The sequence below is a fragment of the Peromyscus californicus genome, unplaced genomic scaffold (genome assembly GCF_007827085.1).
Source record: "Peromyscus californicus insignis strain IS unplaced genomic scaffold, ASM782708v3 Scaffold_2__1_contigs__length_46816999, whole genome shotgun sequence".
NCBI classification, from domain to species: Eukaryota; Metazoa; Chordata; class Mammalia; order Rodentia; family Cricetidae; genus Peromyscus; species Peromyscus californicus.
Genome location: NW_026294540.1, coordinates 11,311,729 through 11,324,972, shown reverse-complemented (window position 1 = coordinate 11,324,972; position 13,244 = coordinate 11,311,729). Strand labels below are relative to the sequence as shown.

The window sequence follows — 13,244 nt, the reverse complement described above, 5'->3', positions numbered from 1 at the left end:
AATAATTTAAAGATGACACATTTTGCTGAGGGCTGACCTCTGACCTGGAATAACACAGCCACCATTAACACAATTTCCTGTTCCTATGTCTTTAAGGGGAAGGTAATTTTACCACGCAGAAAGCGTGTTCTCGGCCATAGCCTTGGGCAGGATCATTTTTCCCATTCATTTCCTCAATCTATTGCAGCTTTCTTTTCTCACTCTCTGTAGTGAAGACAGTTGTGGTCTAACCCAGGCCAGCCCAGCCTCCAGTTATCCATCCTCCTGCATCAGCGTTTAGGTGCTGGACTCCCAGGACCATCGGCAAGGCTGATTTTCTTTCTTGGTTGTCTGTTTGTTGAGGGGTATGTGAAGGATTAATAACCTAGAAGCCTCAGGCAGTCTGAGAGATTCCCCGAAGGAAGAGATGTAGCGCTGATCTCAGAGGGCAGTTAGGACCAGGGACGCCAATGTGGTTAAGGACTCCACCAAGCTTCACCAGCTTGGGAAAGCAGAAAATAGGTCTGCAGATGAAATCTGTCACCCAAAGGTCCTGTTACTACCCTACAAAACCTGAGGCTCCTTGTGCCCCAGGACATAGACTCCACTAGAGACACTTCCTTCAGTATTCTGATTAAAGGGCAATTCTGCTCCTGCAAGAGGCCACAGTCATCGCTACATAAATCACCTCTGTTGATCCTGACTAAGGACATGTGTCTGTGTGTGTCTCTCTCTGTGTGTGTCTCTGTGTGTGTGTGTGTGTCTGTGTGTCTCTGTGTGTGTCTCTGCATATGGGTGTCTGCATGTGGGTGTCTCTGTGCGTGTCTCTGTGTGTCTGTGGTTGGGAGCTGCCGTGTGGGTTCTGGGAATGGACCCAGGGTTCCCTGGGAGAGCAGTCAGAGCTCTTCCCTCCTAGAGCTGGGTCCTCACTCTGCAGTCCTGGCTGCCCTAAAAGGTACTGACTGTGTAGACCAGGCTGGCCTCCAATCCACCAGCTTCACTCTTGAGTGCTGAGATTAAAGATGTGCACCAGCACACCCAGAGTCATTTTTATTTTTATTTGTATGTGTGTGTGTGTGCTCCTGAGCATAAATTTATGCACTCTCTGTACAATACCCACAATGCCTTAGTACTGATCCTTCTCTCCAGCCCACAGTGTTGATTTTGTACACTTTCTTCACCTTCTCATGGGTCCGTATCTGTATACTGACAGAAACATACACACGATAAACTTACAGTCCTACTGAATAATGAGACTTTAGGGTGGCAACAGGCTCAGCTCCTGTGGTGACATTTTTGCCTTAGGCGTAAGTAAGTCAATACATAATGCAGAGGACACCGATGAGCCAGTTAGGAGAAATGTGGGTACAGCTAGGCCCCGTGGCCCAGCCCTGTAACACCAGCACTGAGGAGGCCAATGTGGAAGAATCACCAGTTCAAGTCCAGCCTTGGACTCCAAGTAAGACCACAACAAAGTGAAAAGTCTAAACAAGAGATGAAGAGGCGGAGGCAGGGGGTTGCAGGACACCTAAACTGCTTTGAATGACGCTTTGGATGGTGGCTACATGAGTGTGCATCTGGGACCTGTGCCCCCCAAAGGCTGAACGAACTTCAACCTCGCCATGGCCTTGGCAGATAGCTCACGGTATTATCCCAGTGCTGACCTGTCCCGTCCCCCCTGCCATCCCGTGAATCATGCCTCATCCCCTGCCTTAAAACTGGGGAGTTCAGTGGTACTGCCGGTGCTTTACCCTTAGGTTGCCATGGGTTACCTCTCCAGGGCCACAGAGGAAGGAGAAGGGGATATGAGTATGAGAGAGGCCTTCTGGGAACTCTGGGCTTTCTGAAAGAATTTTCTGCAATCCTAGAACGGCGGGTCTAGAGTTAAAGGAAGATCAAAGCTCAAAGTTACAGCGTTTTGTTTTGTTTTTGTTTTTGTTTTTTTAAAAAAAGAAAAGAACACAGAGTTCTTCCAAAACATTTGCAGGAGCTGGAAGCCAAGCTCAGGACCCAATCGACGCCTTCTGCAGTTTCCTGACTTGGTTTCCCCTCTTTTCCAACACGTACAGGTTGCTCTTAAAATCTGCTATTTTTCGACAAGAAGAAACCTTAAAAAAAATAGCTGTTTCATTATGAATTCTTCTCTGGCTAGGATGCTAAGGAAACCTAGGCTTGGAGGGACCTCGTGAGAAGCCCCTGAAGCCATTGGCTGCCCGGGTCTGGGTGATTTGCATAGTCCCGCCCTCCCCGGGAAATCGAAACCGAAAAGCAGCTGCATCCAGCTCAGCCCTGGAAAGGGGAGACAGAAGATCTTGGGCTGCAGAGGAAAAGCTTCAGGGAGCATGGGGCAGGGACTCAGCAACATCCCGGCCTGGGAGCTGGACAAGTTCATAGAGGACCACCTCCAACCCGACGCCAGCTTCCGTCATGATGTCAGAGCCATCATCAACATCATGTGTGATTTCCTGAAGGAGAGATGCTTCCGAGACGCCGCCCACCCTGTGAGGGTCTCCAAGGTGGTGAAGGTGAGCCCCCACTCAGCCCGAGCTGACCCGGGTGGGGTGGGAGAGGACCCTCAGGAGCCAGGCTGCAGCCCTGATCCCGTCTCCTCACCTCTGATCACAGCTGTGTGGTGTGGGGGGTTCTGCCCCCAGGTCCCACATCTGTGTTAGAAAAAGAGGCTCAGCTACAGTTTATGTTCCACCCTCCCAGGCCACATCCATTTCAGAGTCAGGGAGACTGAGGCCAAGCTCGGGGAAGCAGTTTTCTGCAGAGTGGTGGATGGGGGGGCCCAACCTTCGCACTGCTGTGTGACCTTGGGTGAGTGAATTACCATCTCTGTGCCCAGGGTTCTCTGCACACCTCCTATATTGGCACAGGACATGCAGACTAAGTGTGACACAGAGGACAGAACAGGACCCCATATGCTGGTGACTGGATTGATGGGTGATCGTTGGGCTCGGTTCCGGGTCTTGGATTTTTCATCAGTACCTAATTTACTGGGAAAGCTGCAGAAATAAAGTTGTTTTCTTTTCTTTCTTTCTTTTTTTTTTAGTTGATTTTATTTATTTATTTATTTTTAATTTTATGGATGGGAGTTGTGCATGTGTTACTGCAGGCGCCCTCAGAGTTGAAGAGTGGGTGTCACATCCCTTTTAGCTGGAGTTACCTAGGTGGCTGTGAGCTGGCTGGCCCACGTGGGTGCTAGGCACTAAACTCAGGACATCTGTAACAACAGCAGGGTCTTTTAACTACTGAGCCACCTCTCCATTCCCAGACGGGACATTTGGAAATGACCACTCAACCATGGCGGGGGGCTCATGTGAGGGATTATTCTCAGCACGAGTCCTTCTGAAAATATTTTGTTTTACAGATGGAGATCTCTTTTTACTAATTTTTTTTTCTGTTGCTCTCTGAATTTTGTTACTAAATATTACGTAAGGCCGTTTTCTTACAAGTACGTGATGTCATGTGAGCACAGTCTACCAACTAGCAACGTTAACAATGGGGATCATGACAACCGTTTCATGAGTCCGTGTTAGTTTACTCAGAGTCTCCTCTCACCCACTACCATCCCGTCCTTTGCCCCCGCCACTGACCTCACCTAGAGGGTCCCTCTCTGATGGTATGTCACGTGTGTGCAGTGAGATCTGGATTCCACATGAGAGAAAATGTGCTATTTTGTCTTCCCTCATGACCCACTCTTTAGACCCCTCCCCCACTTTTCCCACATAGCCCCCCTTCTATCACACACACACACACACACACACACACACACACACACACACACACACACACTCATTCTCACAGACATATTTAAATATAGGCCCCACAGATCAACGCTGATGTTCATCATTCTGAGTCTGGCTTATCTCTTGAACCACAAGGAGATCCAGAACCATCTATTTTCCTACATTGATCCTGATTTCACTCTTCAGGGTTGACTAGTATTCCACAGCACATGTGCCGGCTTTGTCTGTTCTCTATCCGTCTGTGACTCTGGGTGGTGGCCCCCTAGGCTGCTGAGGGTCTGGACTGCTGGGCAAGGTTCTGCCTGTTGTCTGTCATTCTACTCATTGTCTTTCAGGGCGGCTCCTCGGGCAAAGGAACTGCTCTCAAGGGCAGGTCGGACGCCGACCTGGTGGTGTTCCTTACCAATCTCACCAGCTTTGAGGATCAGTTAAGCCGACGGGGAGAGTTCATCCAGGAAATTAAGAAACAGCTATACAAGTTTCAGAGAGAGAGACGTATTAGGGTGAAGTTTGAGGTCCAGAATCCATGGTGGCCCAACCCCCGGGTACTCAGCTTCAAACTGAGCTCCCCTGATCTTCAACAGGAAGTGGAGTTTGATGTGCTGCCCGCCTATGATGTCCTGGGTAAGCCAGTCAGAGCCTCAGCCGGCCCTTCCGTGTGCCTTCATCCTCTCTTCTAATTCTTTCTCTGTGTGTGTGTGTGTGTGTGTGTGTGTGATCATGAACCATGACTGACACACCTCAGAGGCCATCCATCTTTTTTGAGGCCTGGTCTCTTCCTGCCTCAGAGTTCAATAATTAATCTTGGCTGACTGGGCAGAGCCCCGGAACACTCTTGACTCCCCTCCCCAGCGCTGGGATTACAATCCTAAATCACCACTCCCAGCTTCTCCCTGAGTACTGGGCTTCCAACATGGGTCCTCACGATTCTGTGACAAGCACGTTACTCACTGATCATCTCCCCAGTCCACACCTTCTATTCCTGAACTGAAAACCCTTATCAATTGAGAAACTCTCCCAAACAGAGTATCTCTTTAAAGCTGAGCTGGGGGGGACAGACTTTAGAATTTTGGAGTGGGAGTAAGAATCCATCAGAGAAGGGCATTAAGTAGCACGCTGGCTCAGTGAGGGGTGAAGGCACCTTAGATGACCCCTCGGCTGACCAGTGATATTCAAGGCTGGGTGTGGATTTTGTCTTTCCAAACATAAGCAGAGAACTCAAAGAATATTACTAACTGATGATCTCACCCAAAGAATAGAAAACCTCAGACCTGTTCATAGGCCTGGGTGCCTGTGGGAGGGTTTGTGCAGGATGCAGAATTTTCCTGAAGCTGTATGCCTCTGGAAAACAGGAAACAGAGCCACACCACATCCCCACCCACTTGCACAGCTGTTAAATCATTAATCATTAAATGATCCTCTATGTAAAGACCTCACACCAGGTTTGACACACAGTGTGTCTCCAAAATTACAAATTGCCCACCTCTACCCTAAGACACTCACGGACACCCTCTGATAGCATACTGGGGATTGGGGGGACACAGCATCCCCTGCTGGCCACTGTGAGAACTGCTGCTATTAACTTAGAGACAAGGCCACTGCCCTTGCTTAGGAGAGCCATGGACACAGTGCAGAGTCTCAGGCAGCAGGAATGAGAGGCCAGCCTGGGAGCAGGAGCAGGGCAGCATGCTGTGGGAAGCTGCAGGGGCTTAGAACCCTGCTGAGTGGAAGGGCCAGAGGGGGTGACCCAGAAATGAGCTGGGAGGGCGGCTCCCCAGAAGCCTGTCTTGGTCGTGGACTTCCCAAGCCTCAGCAGCTTTCCAGTGGGGCTTGCGGGGCCACCGCAGAAGGACCCCCTGGGAAATGGCAGTGTGGGTGACAGTCCAAGAGAGGAGGACCCCAGCCACAACCTTACCTAAGATGATTTTGTTGATGAGCCTGACTGTGTGCTGGGCCCTGAAGTTGAAAATAAACATATGAGCAAGGGACCTTCCTGGGTCACTGAGTGACTGGCTGTGTCCCCAACTCCATCAGTAGGTGATTTTGCCCTGTGCCAGCATCAAAACCTGATGGTATGGCCTGCTGCAACCATGGCCACACCTGTGTATACCTAAGACACAGCCTGCTGCCTGTCTAGTCTACTCAAATGTGCACATGCACCCACACACAGACACACACCCACATGTTTTCTTTAGCCTGCTGCCCATCCACTCTACAAGTTCAGAACACACACACACACACACACACACACACACACACACCACCACCACCACCACCACCACCACCACCACCACCACCACCACCACCACCACCACATCTTATTGTTCTCAGGACCCGGTCAATCAAAACCATATGATATTAAGTTAGGCACTATGGAAAATCATGCACTAAAAACACACAGTGGCTGGGGAGACGGCTTAGTAGATAAGAGCAATTGCTACACAAGCATGAGGATCTTAGTTCAAATCCCCAACACTCACTTAACTTAGAAGGTGCCACACATGGATCTGTAACTCCAGCACTATAGGGGACAGAGACAGGAGAATCTCTAAAGACCTGCTGGATGTCTGCCAAGCTCCATGTTCACAGAGAGACCCTGCCTCAAAGGGAGGAGGAGACAAACTATAAAGGAAGAAACCAGTGTGTCCTCTCTTATCTCCAAACATAGGTGTATAACTTTTCATGAACATAAACAATGCATACACAAAATAGGGCAGAGACTCTGTAAGCACAAGACACATGATGTATAAATGCAGTCGACAGCTCCACCGTAAACTCTGACACAAGCAGGAGTGTACACACACACACACACACACACACACACACACACACACACGACAAGCCCCGTGCACAAGACACTGGACACCAGAGCATGGTTGGCCATCATTAGATGACTCTGCAGCTCTCTTGTGTGTGACCTCAGTGTGCTGTTTCCACCCACCGCTGTCTCCAGGCCTGTGAGGAAGGCACTGCACTAGGACCAGTTGCGGGCAGGACTTTCCAGGGCCACATGGTGTTTGCAGTCCTGAGGGGTGATGGGCACATGGTTGTATGGGGAGTGAGGCTTGCTGTGCTAAAACTCTGCCCTGTTCCCTGAACCCCACAGCCAGTGAGCTTGTCACCCCAGATATACCCAAGAACCCCAGAGAAGGGCTGGAGTGTTAACTGACTGAAGCCTCCTTGACAGGTCATGTTGGCATCTACGGCAAACCTGGCCCTGAAATCTACAAAACGCTCATCAGGAAGTGCACCTCCCTGAGGAAGGAGGGCGAGTTCTCCACCTGCTTCACAGAGCTCCAGAGAAACTTCCTGAAGCATCGTCCAACCAAACTGAAAAGTCTCATCCGCCTGGTCAAGCACTGGTACCAACTGGTATGGCATCTGGCCCATCTGCCATGAGCCCCGTCTATACAGGGGTGGATACAGCCAGAGAAAAGAAGGAGTATTCTAGTTTGCTTTCTATTGACATGATATCTTTGTTACATGACCAATAGTCTCTTGGGAAAGAAAGGTCTTATTAGGTCACACATCCCAGTCACAGTCCATCCCGAAGGGAAGAAAGGTCAGTCACTGAAGTAGAGACCATGGAGGAATTCTGCTCACTGGCTTCCTCTCCATGGCTCACTCATTTTGCTTTCATGTACAACCCAGGGTCATCTGCCCAGATGTGGCATCAACCAGAGTTGGCTGATCCCACCCACATCAATCATTAATTAGTAACATGTCCCCCACAAACTACCATAGGCCAGTTGATGGAGGCATTTTCTTAATTAAGGTTCCCTTCTCCCAGATGTCTAGTGGACCAAAACTAACCAGCACAATTGACTGCTTTTCAAGGTGATGCACAAACAGACCACTATTAAACCATAACCTTTCCTTTCTTGCTTATCCCTAAGATCTCATGTCTGTATCACATTATAAAATACAATATAGCCTTCAAAGTCACAAAGTTTAAAAAAAAACTCCACCAACACTTATAAAAATTAGTCTCTCAACTGTGAGCTCTTATAAAATTAAGAACACAAGTTAAATACTCTCTTATCCTAGAGCAAAGAACATGGGCATAGTCACAATCAGATCAAACAAAACCAATGTCCAACAGTGCAAAAGCTCAGTATCTGATATCTGGGACTCACCATTTTCTGAGCTCCAAAGGGCCTGGGCTTTGTTCATCTCGGGCTCTGCCATCCACAGCACACAGCTGGTCTCACAGGCTCAGGCCATCTCTGTTCACATGTTCTGCTCTCCTTGGCAGTGGTCTCATGCTCAACAGACCTTCAGTGTTTGAGGGGGTTCTCCACTACAGTTGAGGCTGCACTTTCTCCAATGGCCTCTCCTGGCCTCTCTCAGTGCCAGGCCTCAGCTGCTCTCCATGACCCCTTCAATCCTGCAGTCTTGAAGGGACTAAAATAGAATCACCTGGGAGACATCTCCACTTTACCAGGTCTGGCTGTCACCCTGAGAGGCAGTCTTGGGCCCCTTGGACCACAGCTTCTGTGTGTGACCATGAGAAAACTCTTCCCAGAAGACTTGGCCTCCATGGTGCAGGTCTCTTCTTACTCAGAGCTGATTTTCAGCCCCAGCTGATGAGAAACCATGATATTTAATTCAAAATCTCAAACAGCAAGATAGAGTCTTTGCTTCCCTCTGAAACTTCACACACCAGCCTCTGTCATCTGCCTGTCTGTCAACATTTGTATCTTCCAAGTTCCCACAAACGGCCCATTAGGTTCTGAGCACTCAATGGTTTTTCTAACCCAATGTTCCAAAACCCTTCCACTATCCTGCCAAAGAGCAACATGGCAGGTGTGGCCCAGCAGTAGTCCACTCTCTAGGACCAGGAAGTTGAGGCAGGGATTTAAGCAGAAGCCACAGAGGAGCGCTCTTTACTGGCTTGATACCCCTTGACTGCTCAGCCTGCTTTTTAAAAGCAACTCAGAACCACCCTCCCAGGGGTGGCTCTGCCCACAATGGGCTGGGCCCTCCCACATCAATCACTGATCAAGAAAATGACTTACAGGCTTGCCCACAGCCTGTCTGATGGAGGCATTTTCTCATTTGTGGGTCCATCTTCTCCAGATGACTCGACTTGTGTCAGGTTGACAAAGAGGAAAAAAAAAATTGGCACAAGTGGTGAGGAAAAAAAATTGAAAGGGAAAAAGGCAGGTGGAAGGGAGGGAGGGAGCAGGGGATGACAGAAAGTCAAGGGGTAAGTGGGGGTGATGCTGAGGGAGGGGACCGGAGAGGAAGGAGGACTTTCTATGTTTGTTCTAATTGATTTTTTTTTCCAGTCCACTTTGCAATCAGCTAAATCTCTCTTTGGCCGTGTCTAATTCCCTCTTCTCTGGATGCTGCTTCTTTTGTGTCTTTGAATTTTTTCTTCCATGGCAAATCTTGCATGTTCCTGTCTATCACTTTGATTTTCCCGACTCTTCATGCAATTCTCTCTTTAAACGTTTTATTCCTTGTTATATTCTGGGCTTTTTTAATCTGTGTGCATTTATACCTGTTCACGGGAGCACATGTGTATGTGTTTATAGGTGTGTGCAAAAGCACGTGCAGCCCAGAGAGCAATGCCAGGTCCTCAGTCACTCTCCACCTTGTATATCCAGGCAGGGTCTGATGCTCGAACCCACAGCATTTTGAGTCATGAGGTCTGAACCCTCATGTAGTCCTGGGGACCCCCATCTTCACCCCCCGAAGCTGGGATTATGAGTCAGCATCCTCACCAGACATTGATGTGCATGTTGCAGATCTAAACTCCCTGGCTTGCCTGGGGGGACACTTTATCCATTGATCAATCTCCTTGGCCCCTCCCCAGTTATTTCAGAGCCTGTGAAAACCTTCAAGAGTGAGCATCATTACTATCCCGCCCCCACCCTCATTCCCTGGCTGTCACTCAAAGTGTCATGATTCCTCCTGTGCCTGCCGGTAAATGCGCAGTCTTTGTGGACCACACAATCTCCATCCCAACTGCTCAACCACTGGCTGTAGCCTAGGAGGGTCCATAGACTGAATCTAAAGGACTAGGTATAGCTGTGTGTCAATAAACCTGTGATGACAACATCAGGTGGCAGCTGCATTGACCCCGTGAGAAGTGGTCCCCACAGCAGCTGATGTGACAGCCTGTTTTTTCTCATTACCTTTCTCTTCTCAGTGTAAGGAGAAGCTGGGGAAGCCACTGCCCCCCCAGTATGCCCTGGAGCTGCTCACAGTCTATGCCTGGGAACGTGGGAGTGGAGACACTGAATTCAACACAGCCCAGGGCTTCCGGACAGTCTTGGAACTGGTCACCAAGTACAGGCAGCTTCGAATCTACTGGACAATGTATTATGACTTTCAAGACCAGGACATCTCCAATTACCTGCACAGACAGCTCAGAAGAGCCAGGTAGCCTATCCCCACATGGCCCAGCTCCTCACCATGGGGTTCAGGCTGCAGGAGTGTGAAAAAGGGGAGGTGGGAGTTCTGTGTCAGTGAAGCATCTCCTGTCCTGTCACCGTGCTGGGCCCTGTCCTGCTGGCCCCTTATTGACACAAAGACCTGCAACCCTGGGCTCTCCTGTCTGTAGATAAGACCAAGGCTCTGACCTTGTCCAAACCCAAACAGTCGAGAGAGGGGAGTACATGGAGTGGGAACGGAGACATTCCAGCAGTAACATAAGTCATAAGGGCTGCTAGGTACTGAAGACTAACTCGGGGACCAAACTAATTGTAAATAATACAGTAGACTTGTTGCCCAAGGTAGGGACCTGTTGTGATCCGATGTTGTGTTCAGCCCTCACATCTCATCTCATCCTTTGAGACTGACTGGTTCAACTCTCCCCATCTCATAGATCAGAGAGCCTGAGGGACCTGCCCCAGGACACACAGCTACTAAAGGGTAGAGGATTGGAACCCAGGCCTTCCAAGTCATGGGCAAGTGGCCCTCCAGGCTTGCTCTATGCATGGGGCAGGGACTCAGGACAAACTTTGGATAGGGGTGATCTGCTGGGCTCCTCCACTGCCCCTGGGCATTGGTACCTGGGACACCGGACAGCTGGTCAATTCCCTCTCTGAATGTTGCTCTGCAGGCCTGTGATCCTGGACCCTGCTGACCCAACAGGGAACGTAGCTGGTTCAAACTCAGATGGTTGGGGGCGACTGGCTGGAGAGGCTACGGCCTGGCTTCGGTACCCATGCTTTAGGAACAAGGATGGCTCCCCAGTGCGCTCCTGGGATGTGCAGGTGAGACCCTGTCATCACCCTGTCCCCTTGCACACAGCTTAGGTCACTTCATCTGTTTGGTGAATACTCTCACCAAGATGTCATCTTTAGCTACAGGACTCCACACTCCTAGGAAAGTCAGCTGCTTCCCTGTTTTCCAGCCATTTTAGCGGCATTCAGAGATGTCACAGGCTGGCAAGATGGCCCAGTGGGTAAAGCCCGTGCTGCCAACACTGGTGACCTGGGCTTGATCCCTAGGACCCTAAGGTAGAAGGAGAGACCAACTCCTCCAAGTTTTCTCTGTGCTTCACCTCTGTGCTGTTACACAAGTGGACATGGACACACACACACACAAACACATAAACACATTCACACAAACTCACTCTCAGACTCACACACATATACCCACCTTCATTTCCAAACTGACGCACACACACTCACGCACACTCACAGACACAGGTGCACCCGCACACTGACACGCGAAGATCAATCCCACGTGAGTCTATTTAATGGGTAATAGGACCACTACACTGATACCCAGGGAGAGTGTGAAAAGGAGGCTCAGAGCTCAAACCCCTGGCTCAGGGACGCTCAGCTAAGGATAAACGGGGCTGGGATTCCCGTGGACTCTGAAGCCAGTGCTCAGGTCCAAGGAGCAGCCCATCTTTCCTGTCTCGTTGTCATGGGGTCAGTTGCACTCGGGGGGGGGGGGGCCTGTGTCACAGCCAAAGAGGCACAGAGGGACCTGCACTTGGACTCTCCCCCTCCTGGTATAGGGGCTTTCTGATGTTAGGGAACCGATGGTTCCCTTGGCCATGCATGGGTGGCCGAGCTTAGCCTGGGATATTGGAACCAAACCCCAGTTCAAGAAGGAAGTGAGAGGGGACATTAGGGATGTGGGGGAGAAGCATGGGAAGCAATAGTGGCCTCCAGGGTTGCCATGCAGCAGACAGTTGGCCTCCAGGGATGCCATGCAGCAGACAGTTGCCTATGCCCATTCTCTCATTTGACAGATCTATAAATGAATGAGGGGTCCTCAGGTGGGAGGCATGACTTCCAGGGAAGTACTCTATATACCCACAAGGGCCTGAGTTCTAAAGTTGGCCTACTGGCCACCTTCCCAGATCCTGTCTAAGGGGCTCAGATGGCCCGTTACAGCACCCACCTTCAGGGCTCATTTATACCCCCTTCCCAATAAGAACGTGGGCTCCTGACATGATTGTGTGTTTTCTGTTGCAGACGGAGGTTGGTGTACCACACCAGGAGAACCAGGAGACTCATTTTTTCCGTAATGTCTGTTTAATTTTGTTGTTTTCATTTGTTTTTGGTATTTCAAGGGCTGCTTCTGCATAGCATGGGCTAGCCTGGAGCTTGCCATCCTCCTGCCTTAGTGCTGGGATGACTGCAGTGTAGACCTGATGTGCCCTGCCTTCCATCCATCCTCAGGTGGATGAGAATGGAGCATGTGTCCTCCTGTGAGCTCAGTAGCACCCTTCCCAGAAGGCTCCCAGAGTCAGGGGGATGTGCTCCTCTGCTGCAGGCCTTGACCAGAGAGGTCAGGATGCTGCCAAGGCCCCAGTGATGGAGTGTCCAACCTGGAGTCAGACTCCAGGGTTCTGACCCTGGCCCACCTACCCTTCCACCCTGTCCCATCACAGACAGCCTTCCTTACAGCCTGCTTCATCAGCTGTATCCTCTGACAGTGTTCCCTGGGGGACAAGAGATGCAGAAGGGTGGGGGAGAATTCCAACTTGACTTCTGTCTGTGTGTCTGTTGGGAGGTTCTGTCCAATGTCTGATAAACAATAAACCACAGCCGATGCCATGAGGGTGTGTGAGATGAGTCATAGAGTATAGACATAGGTGTGTGTGTGTGTGTGTGTGTGTGTGTGTGTGTGTGTGTGTGTGTGTGTGTGTGTGTGTTTGTATGGACACTCGTGGTTCAACTAGATGCATTTATTGAGCACTTGTTACATGCTCCCCATGAGTCCAGGCACTGAACACTCAGCAGTGGACAGAGCAGAACCAAATCATTACAGCTTTTTATTCCGGGTGGCTTGGGGATCCCTCCAGGTCACTTGTACATAAACCAAAGACAGGAATCCTTGGTTCCTTCTGTCCATGTCCCAAGACAAGATTCTAGACCTGCCCCCATGTGACTCAGAAGCTGTTCTGCAGCTGCACATGGCCAAAGGGATCTGGGAATGTGAGCATTGCGTGTGATGATGCACCATGGCTGCAACATGCAGGCTGGGGTTCGAGGGTGTGCATGACAAAGAAAAAGTGCATGGAGTTTGTGACTATGGTGA

The 13,244-nt window shown here is 50.1% G+C and overlaps 1 protein-coding gene across 1 annotated transcript; it reads left to right on the top strand.

Annotated features, from left to right (window-relative positions):
• The first annotated feature begins 1,985 nt into the window (after positions 1-1,985).
• LOC128120964 (2'-5'-oligoadenylate synthase 1A-like) lies at positions 1,986-12,760 on the top strand. The gene is made up of 6 exons (XM_052755231.1): positions 1,986-2,504; positions 4,067-4,355; positions 6,919-7,103; positions 9,889-10,121; positions 10,804-10,957; positions 12,176-12,760. Exons 1-6 carry the CDS (start codon positions 2,322-2,324, stop codon positions 12,287-12,289), a joined length of 1,158 nt encoding a protein of 385 aa, XP_052611191.1. The 5' UTR covers positions 1,986-2,321; the 3' UTR covers positions 12,290-12,760.
• The last annotated feature ends 484 nt before the right edge of the window (positions 12,761-13,244 follow it).